Raw genomic sequence first — 19,390 nt, 5'->3', positions numbered from 1 at the left:
CATTTTATTCAATATTGGATGTGCTTTTTTTTAAATTCAGTTAGTTTTAATTTCCTTTTACAGCAGGTTTGTTCATTTAATTTAATTTTTATTTTTGATGCTTCATTTTAGTGTCATTTTTATTAGTTTTAATATTAGTTTTAGTTCACGCATGGAGTATTTGTCAAGTACAAAATAAAATAAAAAGCTTATTAAATATGCATGTTACACGTTCCTTGTTCTATACAGCTGTCTAGTAGTCCTGATATAAATACATTTAAAATGAATCCCAAATGTGCTTTTCATGTACATGAAATGTAGTTTATTTTAATATTTTTTTAAAGTATCGTACTATTTGTTTTCATTACAAAATGGTTTTTTTTCAGTTTTAGTGGTGCGTTTGAAGGTGCATTTGAAGGTTATCTATAGTCATCTCAGAAGGGATTTCTCTCTTTTAGATAAAAAAACAAACAATGACGCTCTGCTGCTCCTTACCTCATAGATTACATCGTTTTATTGCTATGTTCAGTGATGAAAGTCATAAAAGAGCCCAGAGGAGAGCAGGTAATCCACTCACATTCTTCTTCTATGATACACAATTCAGCGAAAGCAACGAAAACTTTTTTTTCTCACCTCTTCCTTAATAGATTCCGAACTCCAAGCACTCAGGTTATTTTATCACATTTGACCGTTATTGAAAAAAGTATGGGTGTAAGCAATAAATTGGAGATTTTTTGTGAATTTCAAAAAGCACCCCAAAAAAAAAGTATCTGGAGATGCAGCATTTTATGAATAGCATCACCATGGTAACTAGGCATCCCAGATCCCATGATATCAATTCCATGTTGCTCCACACATACGCTCCACTGTTTACAGAGCTGAGGGTCTCTGCTCATCACTCGGTTACACTTGAAGCCTGTGGCAAAGGAATAATTAGGTTGAACCCATAAAAACAAGAGCATTGAATCTGAAATTTAGCACAGATCTGATAATGTTCACAGATGAACAACAGATATATCACATCCTTCTTATTTTTTTATATTGACAGTACCTTTCAAAGGTTTGGGGTCACCCAGGTAATTTAGTGTTGTCCATGAAAACTAATATAATTGCAGGGTTTTCTAATCATCCACTAGCCTTCTAACACAATTAGCAAACACAATGGACCATAAGAACACTGGAAGAATGCCTGCTGGAAATGGGCCTTTATACAACCTACTATATAGACATTGCATTAAAAACAGATGTTTGCTGCTAGAATAGTCATTTACCACATTAACAATGTATAGAGTGTATTCCTGATTAGTTTAATGGTAACCTCGTTGAAAAAATTGAGATTTTATTTTCAAAAGAAGGAGAATTCTAAGTGACCCCGAACTTTTGAACAGTAGTGTATATACATACTTATATATGTGTATAATTACAATTACAGCAGTTTACTTATTATTTATGGGCACATGGGAACCGTGAAGCATGTTTCATATCCAAAGCTGGCTCATTAGCAGGTGAAGTAGTTGGGATGAATGTGTGAGCAAATGTTGCCATTCTGTACTGTTGTTGAATACGGTATTGTCAAACTGTAGTTGACATCATTTTTTTGAATTGGCTCATTGCTATTTCAAAAACGTTATGCAACATAACTTACTGTTACTATTAAAATGTATGTCAATTGCAACTGGACTAAATAACTATGGTATTATGGAGAAAATGTATAAAGAAAAATGGTTGATTGAGGTTAAGGTTAGGGGTTGGGGTTAGGGTTATTAAGACTTGCTGGTCCTTACACCAAAGTGTCTTCCTGCTAACACGATGAAAACCAATTACGTGGGAGCTCACTGTATACCAGTGAAAGCACCCTGAATGGGATGAATGTATACATGTATTTGATTTAATAGGAATACAGTTATCCAAGCAGAAGAAAAATATTTATTTTGACTTGACATAAAAACCTTTTTGTGCGGTTCTGTCACGGCTTCTTTTATTATTTTACAATGTCAATATATCTATGTATATAATCTCATTACAAGTAGCTAAAATCACCACTTACAGAATACTTGTAAATATCAAAGACCTTTTTCAGACACCCTTGCCTGTAGAACGTAAAATATAGAAAAAGTCATCGTTGTTAGAATTTTGGAAAACATTTAGATACACAAAGTGTTGAAATTCAAGTCTCATCAGTCCTCACTTGATGACATTGCCGCCAAGGATCAGCCAGTGGAATCTAACCTGAAGCAAAAGCTTCAGCCTGAAACCACTCAATTAATTTTTTTTTTATTTTGGCTTGGAAAACTCTCGAGAACCCGGAGACGCTCTGGAGTGCAACGATCATGACCAGTTCCAAAAGGAGCGCTGCCGCTCCTCGCCGCAATAGAGGCAAATCCTGGCAAAATCCATTAAAAGGTGAACGCCCTTTACAAGTTGGCATGGATGTCCTCGTGCCGCAGCACTTTGTATGTGACCCAGTAGAAGATGTTGAAGAAGAGGAAGCTTAATGGGAAGACGGCTCTGGAGATGGTGTCGATACGCTTGGCCCGGTCCACGAAGCGCTTGTGGAGGAACTCGCCGTCGTGCACCGTCACGGGACGCTGTGGGCCGAAGACAGTGGCCGCCTCCACGGCGCTGCCATCTTTGGACTGCATGCAGTGGCCCAGGCCATAACCACGAAAATAGAAACCACGGCTCTCCCGCAACATCTCCTCATCCTGTGGAGTTGAGCCGAGGCGTTACTTATGTAAAGAAATATTAATAATAATTTAGGTTATGGTAATTTGTTTATTACCACATGCTTTTGATAGTAAGAGTACTACAAACACAACACACAATGGGTTATTAAAGTCATATATATTTGTGTTTTTTGACTATTTTCACATTAAGTAAATATCGCCAACAAGTAACGACAGAAATACAGAACATGCTTTACAACCCCCTTTTTCGTGACGATAGTTAAATTTCTAACTATAGTGAATGAGTGCATTAGTAATATTATTTTGTACATATTATCTAGTGCTCATCTGATTATGGGTCACTGATTGTGGTCACTGATTGTGATCGGCCAATTTATGGATCAGCCACTGATTGTGATCGCCCAATTTCCATTGGAAAGTGTGATAGGCATTTGTCAATCAATGCCTTTCATTGCCAATCACAAAAAAGATCACTCAATTTGGATAAATTGATCTGATTCATCAATTAGAAAAATCCGATATATTAATGTGAGCATCACTAAAATTGAAAAATGTGCAGCTAATCCATGGGATAAGTATCGATAACGGACATTCTCACTCATGGATGATTGGTATCGTAATCGTCAGCATAAAACCCAGATTGGAACACACCTCGTGTGATCATTCCTGAAGATTTACAATTGTACTCAAAACAAAATGTTTTTTAAGGATTTGTAAAAATGAACTGAAAAAAAAAAAGACTCACTGCAGTTTTGCATCCACGTAGGTAGACAGACCGTTTTTTCGTACTGTGACAGCAAAATTACATTTTATTATTTAGTTTAAAAAAAGTTGTGAGATAGCGCAAAAAAGGTTGAAAGTTATCATCAATGGGGAGAACACATTAAAATGACATAATAGCTTTTCACGGTTCCTCTTATGGGACCTGTGAAGTCTTCGTTGTGACTACAGGCTCTGAAGCCGTTTACATACTGGTAAACAATGAGTATATATAGCCCTGTCTACAAATTTGACCAACTTGTAACAAAACTCACAAATGCCGTGTTACAGTTCATTAACAGGTAGCAGACCGGAAAGTAATGCTATAGTAATAATAAAGTTTCTTTTACTGAAAAAGAATGTGGGTGATTGTCTTACAAAAGATAAAATTGATTAGAAATGTGCACTGAGTAGAGCACAATCCCTAAAAACAGGCAACACAATGAGAAAATGTAGGGGAAAAGCACACGTTTATAGTTAGGAAACAAACACTATGTAAGTGGGGTTGGATTATAACACTATTGTGGACTCAACACAAAGTGCTTGTTAGGGTAAATTGAACTTTCAGCATGGTCAGTTAGTGAGGGTTCAAAGTTGAGAGTTCACGCAGGGTTGACGCTTTACCCTGATACAGGCGTTGCAGTGCTCAGTCACATTCCTGCAGGTGGTATCGCTAGCAGGAATGACCTTCACGTTCCGCAACGACTCGACACTCCCTTTCGGATGGGCGAGTTCCTCCAAGACACACAGTTGCAATTATTACCATTATCATTGTCAGTGCTCCTTTTTAATGGAATCGTTTTATATAAGATAACATATTTTGATTAGGGAAGATAATTGTAGGAGCTGATTGGTTTTGGTCCACGCATTGAATGAAACAAATAGCAGGTATGACAGAAAATGAATCAAGATGTAAAGCATGTCGGCACTGGTATACAATCGGACTAGATAGTATGGATTCAGCGGATGTTGAGGAATTACTTTTTTTAATACGAGTTATGTGAAGGAATATCAATGGAAGATCTGATTTAGTGCTTCACTTGATAATTACATATCATATTTCCATTAGTTACCATCCACTTAGGAATACAGGAATCCATCATAGTAACCAGGGACTGTTGATCTTATTTATCACATGGCTAAAAAGCGTTTAAGAAGACATGCAAGAAGCATGTTTCCTTATCTATGAAAGCACGTGAAGACCATTTCGATCTGATTATCACTATGAGTAGAAACTGTGTAATCTGTACAGGGACGTGTGGGATACTTTAACATGATTTATTATGGTGTACTCTCTGTTGTTTCCTTGCAAGACACACTTAGTAGAGGGGGGGGGGAAATAAGTTGATTTTACACACCTCACGTGCACCTCTTCAGAGTTCAGAATTACAGGAATCAGCTTGTAATAACAGCCGCTGGGGTTTTGATTATGTTTGCTAGCAAAGTCAATAAAACGTGATAAAAACACACAGTTGGAAATAAATGAGGTTTTGAGTGAAGCCTGAAAGATTTTTATTATTTTGTTTTCTTGATTGATTTTTTTGTCTGCTGCTGCTGAACTCATTTAAAACCAGGATTTAAGTTTTAAAGCGACGTCATGTACTGATTAGACACAAACAACTTAAAATATATGGTTGTGGACCCTACGATGTATCCCACCATGACCTCTTCATGTATAATGTAGAAAATCCAGGTCCATTAAAAGTATCAAATCGAATGAGAAGGTTAAACCGTTTGAATGACATGGAATTTATGACAGAAAATGTCAGAACCTCTTGCTTGCTTTAGTCACTGTATTGCAAGTTTAGCTTAGTTCAGGAATAGCTGTGTGTACTCTGTCATAACCCATTGTGCTTTACTTATGTTTGTTACTGTTGGGAAAATAGACCATTCAGAATGCAAAGTGATGGACAGCGCCCACATTCCATTGCTATTATCGTTACTCGGGCATATTTTACTGAGCAGTCGAGACAGACGTGCATGCCTTGCTTTCCTATAAGTTCCATTTGTAGTGAATTTGGTCAAATGCATTTTGCCGGTTTGAGTAGCTGCAGGATTGTCCAGGTTAGCTGTTGCGCTGTGTCAAATGTAATTTTAGAAGGGAAAGGACAGCAAAAGAACATTGAGGGTCACCGGTCACCATGGCAACAAGGCGCAGCAAAAGAGCTGATCTTTTTCATCTGACTTGACAGCCAGTTGTACCATATTGATGGTGTCACTTCCTAGAAAAATACCTCGCTTCACCATAGCGGGAGGCATAAGTCAAAGTTATGGAGGTTTTTTTTTTAATTTTTTTTTTCATGCAGTCTGCAGTTTGTCTTTCTTTTTTTCCTTACCAAAGTGGTAAGGCCCGCTTGATTTACACTCACGATTCTTTCCTGCCGCTGCTTTTTCCTCAGCCTAATGAACTCTTTGTGCTGCCTGGAGACAAAGTTGACCGCTGCGTACTCCAGTAGGGCGGCGAACACAAACAGAAGACACACCGCCATCCAAATGTCAATGGCCTTCACGTAGGACACCTGCAGAAAACACACAAACGCGCAAGGTCACATGGGGTTTGTCAATACGAGCTAGAAAGGAGCAACTGTGCCCAGACGCGACAGAATGGTAATGAATCAGTGGGTTTCTAGGGCAGTTGACACATAGCCAGGAGACAGGTCACGGTGACGGCTCGGGGAGAACCCCCGGTCCAGTCGCTCAGGAGAAGAAGTGTCATGGCGCATCAGGCAACAGCCGCCGAGCACATGTTGCAAATCGAGTTCATCCAGTGGAGTGGTATTTTGCTGACTGTCACAGAAACAAATACTGAAGAAGATAAAAAAGGGAAATGACACCCCATCATTGACTCGCTCAACTGTTTGAGAGTAAAGGATAAATGTATTTGAATTCCATTACATTGAGTTTTTGTATATTAGGACAACTGGTTTTCATAACTACAAATTGATACTGGTGATACTAGGCGGTGGATTGAGTCAGGTACATTGCACCTAAAGGCCCAAGTACCAAATACAGAGCCTGCCACTGTGTGAAAGTTTGAGTGACTTAGTGATATGCATCAAAGGTTCATGCAAGTGAGACACTGACATTTGTCACTTACAAACAGAGCCCCCCCAAAAAAAACAGCGGCTGGCATCCATACAGACATTAATACATGTGTACCACTCAGTTATTTTTGACCTGATCTTTAAGCTGTCTCACATGTCCCTGGTTGTGTGATTCCAAGTAGGGTTGCAGCTAGTTTGGTATTCTGATATTCTACTGAATATTCTGTCAAGAAATCAAATATTTGGCTGAAATTATAAAAACATACATACTGTACATACAATATATGTGTGTGCGTGAGTGCTTACTCAAAGGCCACTTTCAACCCAAATAAAAAAGAGTCTTATAAGAAGTGCTTACTATAAAAAGCGCATGATAGTTGTTTGATGTCAGAGACATATTTCATTGGTAAAATAAGAGCCTTTCAAACAACTCCATGCCAGCTTTACATTCCGGGGAGTCTCTAAACTCCTTTACTCATCTTGATTAATGCCACATTATTATTCATAGCATTATTTAAATGTTTTTTTTTTTTGGAAACCCATCCACGGCACATCTCCACATAATACAGCTTGAGGCCAAATACTCAAAATTGTGTCGTAAATCTAGTCATAAACTGTTTGTCACATTTGAGGAGAAACCTGCTGTTTCTTTTTGCTTTACAATCAAATTGAAAACCTGATGTTGAAATAAAAGTATGTGGACAGACTTCCAGCAGCGATTAAACGTAATGGATGCAGTTAGTGCATACTTAACGAAACAGGTGTCTCCATCGTGTTTGTGGTCACTAACCCTGATTACAGCCGATGGCGCGGAGGCAATGTTTTTCTCCACCATCTGTTGGGTCGCTGGTACACTAGTCGTACTTTATATGCTGTGAAGCAGGTGACAATGAATACTGATTTTGTGTTGTCTAAAAAACACACACTCTGTGAAAGAGATGATACTGTATATATTTAAATGTTTACTTTTACGGTACACTAAACGTCAAGCACGAAAATAACATTACACTTCTTTTTATCAGTGCCTATTGTTGCCTAAAGTTGTGGCTGGGGGACTAGAATAGAGAACATGTGCAACCTCGCAATCCATTACACCCTGGTCATAATTCCGAGTTATGTTGTCGTCAGTTGTAAGTGTAGTCGTTACATCCCGTGAGGTGGAAATTCAGTTGCCATGGTTACATGCTGCAGTCCCAAACCCTAAAACACATTGATCCCCTGGCCAATCAAGCAGAACATGCGTTTGGTTTTTCCAGATGACAACAAAAGAGCCTGACTTTGTTATCACACACGAAGAATATGACCTCATCATCTGTGTTGTCTCATATTTTCCGTCTCGAGCTTTTTCCTACATTCATTGCAAAGTCACGGTTTCATCACCGAATAACCCACTTTCCCCGCCCGCCCCCACTCGAGAGTGCCCTGCCCCCTCTTAGACATCTTTGGAAGACTTTGGAGGACGAGGCCAGTCAATCCCTTTCCTGATCCTCACTTAATCAAACGCGAACTCCTGACTTTGAGCATTTGGGTTGGCCTTTTCCAGGCTGGGCTATATCAACTATGAAACAAAATAATGGATCGCTCTTTGGCAGATGAACGGTGCGAACAGCCTATAAAGACACCCAAAGGAAAACGAATGTGAGACGGCGACTGTCGGAATATATTTAACCACTCTGATTCCCCAATCGTGCTTTTGTTTTTCCTCAGGAAACTGTAAGCGGGCATCTTGATGATGGCTCCATTATTGGACTATCCACACAGTAGAATACAGACATGTACTGATGATGTCAAAAGGTCAGCGTGAGATGTGACTTAAAATAACTTTTTTTAAATCAATTTTGGTTGTACAGTATGCTATAGCTATCTGTTACAAGCTCAAAAACACATGTAACAAATGTTGCCTCGTTCAACATTTCAAAAAATCCTCTGAAACTGTTTGCAGCAAATGATAAAAGGTGGCGCTGTCAATCTCTTAAGCTAAACACATAACTTTTAATTTTTCATCGACACAACTCACCTTTGGCAGGGAGGCCCGTGAGCCTGAGCTCTGTGTGGTCATGGTGAGCACAGTGGTGATTCCCAGGCCCACTCTGGCGGGGGCGGCGTCCATGTTGATCCAAAAGGACACCCACGAGAGGATGACGATGAGGAGCGAAGGGATGTACATCTGGATCAAGTAGTAGCCCATCTGGCGTTCCAGGTGGAACTTAACTTCTATGCAGGTGAATTTACCTGTATTTTACAGCGCATAAGTATCACATCACTCAATGTGACAGTTCAATCAATCACAGAGCTCTGTGGTGTGTTACCTGTGTTGTAATACTTTGTGCAGTAGCCCAAATCCATCTCGTCTTTAAGGACAAACTGGGGCAGGGTGAGGTCATCGGCTACTTGGACGGGATTCTCAGAAAGCCATTCAAAGATCAGGTCATTCATGGTGTAGCCGACTGTGGGAAGAGCCGGGAAAGAAGGGGTTACACTTGTACACCATGGCAAACTACAACTACAATTAAAGAGAAAAAAACGAAAATTCATACGGCTCAATTAACAGTGTCACTTAAAACTGTATTTTAATTTGAGGTCAGAATGTTTGAATTGGATCTCATTCAAATGGGGATCCCCAAGCACTATGCTGTAGCACGTCAGTCTGTCGCAAAAGTTTTTGAACAGTGAGAAGCCACACGACACGCATATCGTTTCGTATACCAGTGTAAAAAAAAAAAAATCCTTGAGCACTTTAGCAGAAAATGTATGTAACTATAGTAGATGTAATTGATGAAGACATTTTCTTTGTAACGCTTTTGCAATGTCTCACTAAGTGCGAGTCCATTAATGGAGCTCACGCATGCAATGTTTTGTATGTGCTATGTAATTTATTTTCTCAGCTGCCTCATTATACAGTAGATGTGTTAAAAATGCATGCCACATACAACAACAATGCAGAATGCTGAACAGATTTGAATAATACTGATGTCTACACGGACCCATAAGGCCTCACATAAATTATTCACGTTGTTCTAGCCTTGCCAGTAGCAACTGGCTGGAAAAACAACCAAGTCAAATTCACTTTATCTTGTTCATGAGGGGAATTTTCTACCATTCACCTCCTGTAGCAAGTGAAGGGAATGACAATGCTCACTGAGATAATCAATGATATATTTTTCGTCTTTCTCTGTTGTTATTGTTCCCCCTTACTCACTTTCATGTTGCCATGACGACACTAGTAGCAGTAAAACCTCCAATGTCCTCTTGACATCCGGCACTAGCCAAGGTGATTGTCCCCTTGGGTGGTGCACTAGTGCTCGTCAACATACATTTTTGCCATTGTGGCTTTGATCTCATAACAGCAACAAGTGTGAACATTAATTTATATTTTTATTCATTTTTTTTTCATGAGCTGTATGTAATACACAGCGTGGGGAAGTGGGCTGAGGGTGAGGTGAAAAACTAACATTTATGATGGGCATCAATTTTCACAATTTGACGGGGTGAAAAAATATATTTACAATGGGCATCCATTTCCAGGAATTGTGGGCCGGCCCGGTCACCGTTCCCCACAAAATAGTGTGGGTCCACTACACATGCAGAACAATTTTAGGGTTAGCAATTTTAATAGTCTTTTAACTCCTTTTGTTCATTGTCAGTATTGTAGTTCAATATTTTTTCCAATATTTTTCTTTTATTTTTCATTTATTTATTTGATCGTTTATGTCGGCTGATGCACATTCTGCATATTATTTTTTTATGACCGGTTTGAAATAAATCATATTGACTCCAGCACAAAGAGGGCGTATCTAGCTTGGAGCAAAACAATACCTTTTGTTTGTGTCCCATCAGATAAGCACACACGGGCAGTGATGGCAGCGCCAAGCTTGAATTGTTTGTTTGTTTGTTTGTGTGTGTGTGTGTGGGGGGGGGGCGAGGGGCCCCTTTGTCCTTATGACAAAGGGACGGGTCACCGCCAGGCACCGAGAGAGGGGTCATGTTTCATAACAGCCACAAAAAAATTGAAGTGTTATTATTTATATGCTGGAAATTGGCTCCACGGGGGCAGATGCTATCTCTTCCGAGGGTAAGGGGAGCCCATTATTTCTCCCACTGACTTTATCAGTGAAACAGAAAATCGCATTTAAAAGTGGTTTAATATACCTAATGCAAAAAAGATGCTTTTTCTTACTTCACAAAACTTGCAGAAATAGTCAAGGCACAGGGGATGCAATTAGGAAAAGATTAACGAGCCCTCCATAAATGAATTTATGAATACAAAATATACCATCAATAACAAAACACATTTACTCTTCAGTGGAGAAACAGTGTATCCCCAAACTCTCCTAATTGGACACTTTACAGAGTATATGAGGGAAAGAGGGTAAAACAGGAAAAAGAGAAAGTCAGACATAAAGGTGAGGGAGGAAGAGAGGCAAACGTGAAGAAGACTCACAGCTCTCAAGCTGCATGGTGCACGTCTGAATGTCCATGGGGAAATTCTTCAAGTCCATGGGGCAGGAAAGGATGAGAGTCAGCCTGAGATGGAGAAGCAGAGTGAAAGGAAGGAGAAAGAACTGCAACAGGGGACAGCAGAAGGCACAAAACAATGCACAGAAATGAGACAGAAAGCTGGGAAATGATCAAACGGCGCTTGCTTACATAAATAGACCTTTTCATCATGTTTGTAAATAAAATGAATGGCTGAAAATTATAATGTATTTTATTTTATACCATTTTATATTTTTAAAAATAAAAACCTAATTAAAACGATAGCAAACTCAAAATAAAAAAACAAAGAAAACAACAAAAAAAGCAAGAATTAAGTAAATAAAATCCCAAGCTATTAAAACCCTGCTAGTGTGATGGTGAAATGATCTTTCTCGCAACTGTGAGCTTGTTTGTTTGTGTTTAATCTAGTCCAATCGCTGAAAACCCCCACATATGGACCAATTATTGCCCTGTGCATCTCCGCTTATTTGTTGTGGCATCGATACCACGGAAATATTGGGAGGAGAGGGAGCAATTTGGGAGCATGCCGAGAGCTACGTAATAACCTGCCGAGGTACGTTGGCCAAAGGCGACACTCTTGCTGCCACTGGTAAAATGTTCAGTGACGACCATTTGACAAATGTGTCGGACACGACTACAAATGAATTCCTTACAGTGTTGCTTGATGATTAGGGATAGGAAATTATTTGGTGCCATATTAGAACCCATCAATTTCCTTTCACATTCATCCTCATTAGGTCCACAGAGAGCTGGAGTCTATCCCAGCTGACAACCATGCACAAACAAACATTCACACCTAAGGACATTTAGAATCTTCAATAAATCTAATATGCATCTTTTGGGAACATGGCAGGCTAGCCAAGTACCTGTGGAGAACCTACACTACGCAACCACTTCCAAATATGGGCAAACTTGCACTGGAGCACTGCCCCGTGGTGAGCACCAACAAAACCAGGTGCAGTGGGGAAAGGCATTTTGTCATTTAAGTTTGTTGCATCAGCCTTTATTTGTTTTTTACAAGAATGAGATCCAGGTTTATACACTTGTTCTTCACTTTTATTGCTTCATTCCAACCTAATTTGTGCCTTTTAGTGACATGTGTGACATCCATTTTGACTTAGCTTTATGTAACCAAATGCGGCTGGTTTATGACGGCGATACAACAAATACATCCAATAAATAGTTGTATGAAAAACGCTCCTAGGCCATAAATGTTATTGTATATTCAAATGTTTCCCATTGGCAAATGCAGAGAAAAGACAAATCCGTAGTCTTTACCTGATACTGTACAGGACGCTGCCATCTTGGAAAATCCTCAGTAGCTTGTTGTCAGTGGTGACTTCATGGAAGTTGGCGCCCTTCTCATTGGCAAAAAACAAATCAGGCTTCCAGATGGAGTCCAGCATAGACGGATCCAGATCCAGCGAGTCGTCCGGGTATTCACTGTACGCCAGACGGGGGTCATTCCATTTTTGTCGTAGGAATACATTGAGCCTGTAGTCCTGTATAGTAGGTGGGATATCAGTTAGTACGCAATAATTCTTTTAATAGTTGCTGGGTGCAGCATCAATTTTAGAGAAAAGTAAAATATTGTTCACTCATGGACATCCTCACACTGTGTTTAAAATATATATATATAATATATAATAATGTGTTTGCTCAAGTGTGCACACCCTCGTGTAACTTGGATGTGGCTGCGGTCAGAATAAACCAATCACTTTCAAACTCATGTAAAATGAGAGTCAGCGCACGCCTGCCACCATTTTAAGTGGTTCCAAAATGCGTTTAGATGTTCGAGTAAGCTTTTTGTGATGTCCGGCTTATGCAAAGCATGTTTATGAAGAACTGCAAGATTTGATGAAAAGTTGTCAATTGCAAAATGGGCCCTTGGAGAAGGACTTCAAACTCAAACCGTGCATACCATGCGAATATGCGTGTGTCAGAAAACACAGTAAAAATGTTTTCCAAACAAAACAGATGTTTGCAAATGTCTCATCCTCACTACTGCTTACATACACAGTGAGGACTACACAAATCTGAGAATAATTGCTGTTCAGCGGCTGAAAATGACAAAACCTGGCACCTAAATGCTTGATAGATTGAAAAAAATGGTTATTGATTGATTCATTAAATATTGCACTTCTAGTTTTGTCGAATCATAACAACATTTCCTAAAGGTGGGAAATAATTGTAATTATCTCACTTCACCATCTATTATCACTAGACATGCAGAAAGTCTGTGTAAGCGGTAGTGAGGATAAGCAATATAGAAAATGGATAGATGGATTATTCATAAATGCATACAAATGGAAGCCTCCCCCTCATCTGGAGTATAAAAATATGGTAGCCAAAATTTACAACTGAGGTGACGTATTCATTATGATCTTTTTTTGTTTTGGATGTTCGAAATAAAGATATCAATCAATCAATCAATCAATCAATCAATCAACCCAAACCTCCTGTCAGACTCGGTTAAATAGTATTCTGCTCCCTAATGCTGACCTAGCAGCTAGATCACTGCGCTTATAATTCCCGAGGGCAGTTGTTTCAACATGAAGCGCTTTGTTCCGCGCCCCCCATTCATTTTCCCAGTGTCTCATTTCAATTGCAGAGTGGGCACTTCATTATCCAATGTGTTGGTTTCGGAACGTTGCACTGCTATGCTCCAGGAAGCGCAGAAATGAGGCAACCGGCTTTAATTGTTAGAAAGCAAGCAAGCGTTTTTGTCATTTTGAAGATGCGAGCAAAAGCAAAACAATGGCGCTCCAAGATCCCAAATGGATTCCAGTGAGATTTAATGAGATGGCGGCGGCGATGTTCCGCATTGAAATGCGGGATCTTCTCACCATGGTGGTTTCCGTGATGGAGCCGAAGCTGTTGATGAAAATATTGCAGGTGACATTCACGGGTGGGCCTGAGGGAGGAAGCACGTATTTTCTTTACAAGCAGAACTCATTTCTGGATCTTTCTAATATACATACATCATAATAGCCATTATAAACTGTTATCAACTGACTCGGGTCAAAAGTTTCCAACACCCGTCTTCCCACAACGTATGACTGGATCATCATGGGTTGCATATCATGCTCACCTATGAGGACCAGATGTATAGAAAATGGCTGGATTTAGATCACAGCTCAGTATAGCTTCATGCTGTCTGGTAAATATTGAAGACAGCATCAGGGCCAATAAAGAGCGCATTGAGTATTGTCCGCTTCCTGGCCCTTACATCACACATTTGCTCCGCTTTGTTTTTCCCCGTGTCTGAGATCTTTCTTCTTATTTTTTTCATGGCTTGTCTGCTCTTGGCGCCCTCGCTTACCTTTGAAGTTGGGTCTGATGCGGGCATCGTATCCCGACGTTCGTCCCATGAGCTTGTCCAGGAAGTCGGAAGGCGAGTGTTGTGGTGCCCTGCCAGAGGGCTTTATCTCCTCCTTGCAGGAGCTCAATCTGACAAGTTGATGGAACAAAGACAAAGATGAGGAGAAGGGGTGTTAATTGAGATGATTTAAATTGGCTCTTCAATCACCTCAGTTCTTGTTTAGTGTTCAATGCTTGGGTTCCTGGGGACCAAACACATCCAAGTGCGCTTTTAGGGACCTTGCTTTGTGCACTAGGTACAGGAACAGTTTGTAAATTTAAATATTACAAATCAGTTTTGGGCCTGGAATCAATGTATTTCTATTCATTCAACTAATTAATTTCAATGGAGAATATTAGTTTAGAACTTCATCACTTGTAATTCAAGGTACAAATGTACATTAAAACATGAAGATTTTTTATGAGCCTGGAACTAAAGAAGCCGCTTGGCACGATTTCCTACTGGAAAACTCTTTTTCAATAAGTACAACTTCAAAATCAACCAGTGTCACAGTGGTAAGTCTTCAGAAAAGGAAGAATTTTCAGCTCAGCGGCATACAAAACAAAATAAACATCATCTTCTGCTTGGCCTTCTCTTGTTGTTTTCATGACAGATCGACCGCTCAATCGCAGCTTTGTGAATGTCACAGCACAGAGCGAGGGAGGTGTGTAAGGAGAGGGTCAGGGCGAGAATAATCAACAGCAAAGAGAAAGGCGAGGCAAACGTCATAAATAAGCAAAATGACAACAAGGGAGGCTTTGGCACTGAATTTGATTTCTTAGATGGAGGATGTATGCACACGGTTCATAATATAAAAGGAGAGTGGATTTAGTTCCCTCTTGAGTACAGTTTGACTCCATCCATTTCTGCAAGGTTCACAGTTCACACGCATCGGGTCACATTTAAGCATTCTCGCTCCCTCAGTCAGCAAAGGCTCACTTGTCAGATAACCCAAGTGCAAATGCTTATTATGTGTGTGGTCACGCATTTGCACTGTTGGATTGTGACCTGAAAGCCAATAAGGAAAGAAAATGAAGCTTACCCTCTTGTCACACATAAAGAGAGGATAAACTGCTTCTGTTGAGATGTTGTATAATGTGTCTCTCAAGTCATTTGCCACTATAGTAATAATAACAGTTTGCAACCGCATTTGCCAAGTGAGAGAGCAGGTAGCCTAGCTTCTTCTATTACTTTTACTTGTGTCCCCCTATGTCGAATTTTAGCTATTTCTCACCCTCTGTTTTATTGTAATGATCATTTGAAAAGTGGTTTTAAAGTACACAGCCAAGTCCAAATTTAGCACTGAGCTTCGGTGTTGAAAAATGTGCAGCAACATTCCAGGCAGCACTCTGGAATAGATACTACTGGAATAGATGCCCTCTACTTAGAGAGCAAGAAGAAGCGGTAGAGATGTTGTATGGTCGATTTGTATGTGCTGCTCTGTGTATGTTTGAGTAGCAGTTGTCTGAAGGTTTACAATTATTGTTACATTTATGATCATGTTAGCCCATCTATGCTGATTAGCATTATAGTTTAGGATTAAGATAGCAGGTTGGTTGGTTTGTTGGTCGGTCGGTCGGATGGTTGGGTGGGTGGGTGGTTGGTTGGTTGGTTGGTTGGTTGGTTGAGCATGTTGGTGTACACAGATCGTAATTCCCCCCTCTTGTGCTCGTTTTTTTACTCATACACATATTTGCTTGTTTATAATGTTGACTTACAGAATTTTACAGTTTAAAATTTCTCTAAAAATTGTGTTTTAATAAGTTTAAACGTATGCATGAGGGAGAGGTATAATTATCAGGATACAGGTATCGGAGATATTCCTAGTGGTAACTGTATTACTCTTGTTCTTTTTTTATTGCCCTAATGGCAAGGGATGTGGTTAATTGTGCTGTTCTCGTAAGAGTATCTACACAACAAACCATAAACGCAGTAAGCACAGTAAGACACACATACACATGGCAAATATTTCCTCATAAAAAACAGTAATTAAAATTTGGTTTGAGTGTACTCCCTGCATCGCATACTGATAGCAATTCCAGGAAACTCAGAAAAGAGTTTGTTTTGGGTGGAACTTGGAGAGCCATCAGCTAACAGAACAATATAAGCCTCTGGGGTGGGGGGTATAGTCACAATTGCAAAAAAGTATAATGATTCCACTCTTGGGCCCAATTAGGCTTGAAACTTTCTCACATTGTTACTCAGGCAGATTTTTGTGTGTGCAAATTTTATGAGCAGATTCTCACGCATGCGCACGCACACACACGCACACCCACGCACACACGCGCACACGCGCACACACACACGCACACACACAAAGGATTCATGGAAAGTCATTTCCAAAGTGGCTTTGTGCTTTAATGAATGCTGTCATCCATATTGATTTAAGCTCTTTTCACATGAAAACATTGTAGTAGTTTTTAATTGAGCACAAACTAGTGTCTTTCAGGTCTCTATCTGCCGTACGTGAGATTCATTATTTCAGTTTATCCAATCCATCTAGCAGATGTTTAAATGGTGACAAAACTACAGATCGTCAACATAGTTGCGGACTATGTCTTTTGTTAAGTACATGTATTCTGTGTGCGATTAGCATGTTGTTATACCTACACTCTGTGGCTGTAGACCACACTCTGAATGAGAATAAGTTGCTTGTAATTTGCTGTCCAGTTAAACGATCAATTCAGCAATTCTTTAGGGTCTGTTTAATCTTCCTTAACACGAGGGCAATTTTAGGGCAGATTACTAATCTTGGGGGAGCCATAAAACCCAAATTACCCTAAAGCTAAATGTTCCTGCCATCGTACAAATCAAGCAATGGCATTTTGTACTAAACAAAACAATATACGGCTCTTAAAAAGTCAGAGTTGAACCATTGTCATGCATGACATCATGCCAGGCAATAAAGCTATTGCTTTTTTCTTTTGTTTTTTTGGGAGGGTTTAAGTAGTGCATATTTCTCTTGTCTTTCTTCTGGTACAACCATTCCAACAAACACATTCCCTCCTAGAAACAATCAGTTGTCAACACAAATGTACACAAAAAGGAATTGATGGTTAGTTGTGTGTAGTTGCAGGAAGACATCGATTCCGGACGGTCTCTCGGCTTGTGCCAACACAAAGCTATAAAGTATATCCACTTTGGTGTCCAGTGGAATTTTTCTCTTGACTGCCGGTCACAAAGCTGCACAAACAAATGACTGCGGCCAAAAGTCCTGAGTTTTCAGTTAAAAGTATTGATGGGACAACAAGAGCCCCAAAAGGAAGATGGAGTTCAGCAGAGGAGCCTTAGATTAGACAGTGAGCGATCAAAGTTGTCATCTAATCAGACGGGACGCCCGTCAGCCCATAAAGGGAGCATATTCTCTTAATTGGTTTTTCATTAACAAGGCTGCTGATCAGGAAAAGCACATCGTTGTGCAGCCGGGCGGCTCCCTACTAGGAAACGTTCTGAGCCATTAGACAGCCACGTGTACATGCCGCTAAATTTTAGGGCTATTAGTTTAATGGAGAGACAGAAAATTGGACTTTCTCCATGTAGGAACACACTGCTCCATTTTGCTGCTTGCCAAATTGGCCTTGACTCCACATCAGAGAGAGGGTCAACTTTCCCCCACGGCATAAGAATTGACTTGCAGTCTTTATTTACACATCCAAGAGCAGCATGTTTTATGGCGACGCTGTAACGTTTCATTATTTTGGCCTCAATGGTTCGTGCAGCACCTCTCTTTACACTGCCACTGAATGTAATGACCTATTAGCTTCTTCTTCTGCCTATGCCGCGATAGATAGGTTTGATGGGGAAAGGGATTTGAAATGCGATGCAATTTAGCCTCACTCATTTGTCTTCACAATCACCACTGACACCAACATTGCTTCTTTCGACCGCAGCTAACCTTCCTATCCATGACAACTCGAAAGCCTTTTTCACTATGATGGACCATGTGTTTGGATGTAAATTCCCAACAAACAACGCAGAATTTGTCAGAGGTCAGCTTCCGTTCGACCCCGAATGACACAAGCTGTATAGAAAATGGGTCAATGGAACGATAACCCAAAATGACACACAAATCCTTGCATAAAACTAGTACCAATATCAGTCGTATTACAAGATATCGATACTCACGACGACAGCCGATTCCGGTATTGGCCACCCACCCTACTTGAGGCTATTTCTGCTAGTATCTAGAAATTAGAAGACTAGAATATTGCCATTAATTTCAAATAAGTTAAAGGAAAATTGTTATTTTGGGATATACAGGTCTTTCTTTGAAATTATCTGTCACTGTTTTATGGCGGATATTTTATATATCAAAGTGCTAGTGGTATCGGTGCTTGGTATCTGTATCTACGCCTACTCAAGAATTGAGGACTCATTCTTGTATAGGTCTGAAAAAAAAGTAGTAATCGTGAGGATTTCCATCAATCGAGTGTTCTTGTTAGCTAGGCTATGTTGTCGAACTAGCGATGCCTGTTTGAAGCTACTTCCTTTAGTATTGGCTGACATTTAAAAGCAGTCATTTGTTCATTCGTTCTATTGCTTGCTTGCTTGTTTTTTCGTTCATTCATGGTTGCAAGCAAGCCCAATTGGGAGGCTTGTCAAAAATTCTCTTCTCTGCCATGTGTCTAATTAATAAGACGTTTTTATTTTCACTTTGCAGGCACTTTAAGCTAAACAAGGGGTGAAATTTTGTGTAAGGCCATTTTGGGCTGGATAAAGTATCTGTTTTCCCTCCCCACATTCATATATTCAATCTTTATTTATCCAATCAAGTAAGGCAATTGAGATATTGTTTTAAATGAGACCATATTGTATCTCCATCTCTAAATGATCAGTGTACAGTACTATTTGTTTTGATTGAAGTATATTCTACTTGTTCATGAAGTGTAAAGACTCTCTCTGAAAAGAGTGAGCCATGACTTCTAGACAAATGGGAGCTGCCGGCAGTGATTTAGATGCCTGGAACCAGTCAAGGAAAATGACAGGTGAAGGCAAATGATAGCGATTCAAGTTGAAAGAATAGAATAGAGGAAGATATAGTGGGAGGATTAAGTAGTTTCAGC

At 39.8% G+C, this 19,390-nt stretch overlaps 1 protein-coding gene across 2 annotated transcripts in view; it reads right to left on the bottom strand.

The window, feature by feature from the left end:
- Positions 1-1,882: 1,882 nt before the first annotated feature.
- Positions 1,883-19,390, bottom strand: part of glra4a (glycine receptor, alpha 4a) — a 29,752-nt gene continuing 12,244 nt past the window's right edge. The window contains exons 2-10 of one of the 2 annotated variants that reach the window (XM_061276146.1): positions 14,289-14,416; positions 13,813-13,880; positions 12,245-12,468; positions 10,911-10,993; positions 8,779-8,916; positions 8,487-8,701; positions 5,795-5,944; positions 4,050-4,160; positions 1,883-2,684 (exon numbers count right to left, since the gene is read on the bottom strand). In XM_061276146.1, coding sequence (XP_061132130.1) covers positions 2,394-2,684; positions 4,050-4,160; positions 5,795-5,944; positions 8,487-8,701; positions 8,779-8,916; positions 10,911-10,993; positions 12,245-12,468; positions 13,813-13,880; positions 14,289-14,416 — 1,408 coding nt within the window. In that variant the 3' untranslated portion in view covers positions 1,883-2,393. The other variant, XM_061276154.1, reaches the window with a different exon arrangement.

Source organism: Syngnathus typhle, linkage group LG1 (genome assembly GCF_033458585.1).
Source record: "Syngnathus typhle isolate RoL2023-S1 ecotype Sweden linkage group LG1, RoL_Styp_1.0, whole genome shotgun sequence".
NCBI classification, from domain to species: Eukaryota; Metazoa; Chordata; class Actinopteri; order Syngnathiformes; family Syngnathidae; genus Syngnathus; species Syngnathus typhle.
This window is presented reverse-complemented; position numbering and strand designations above follow the sequence as displayed.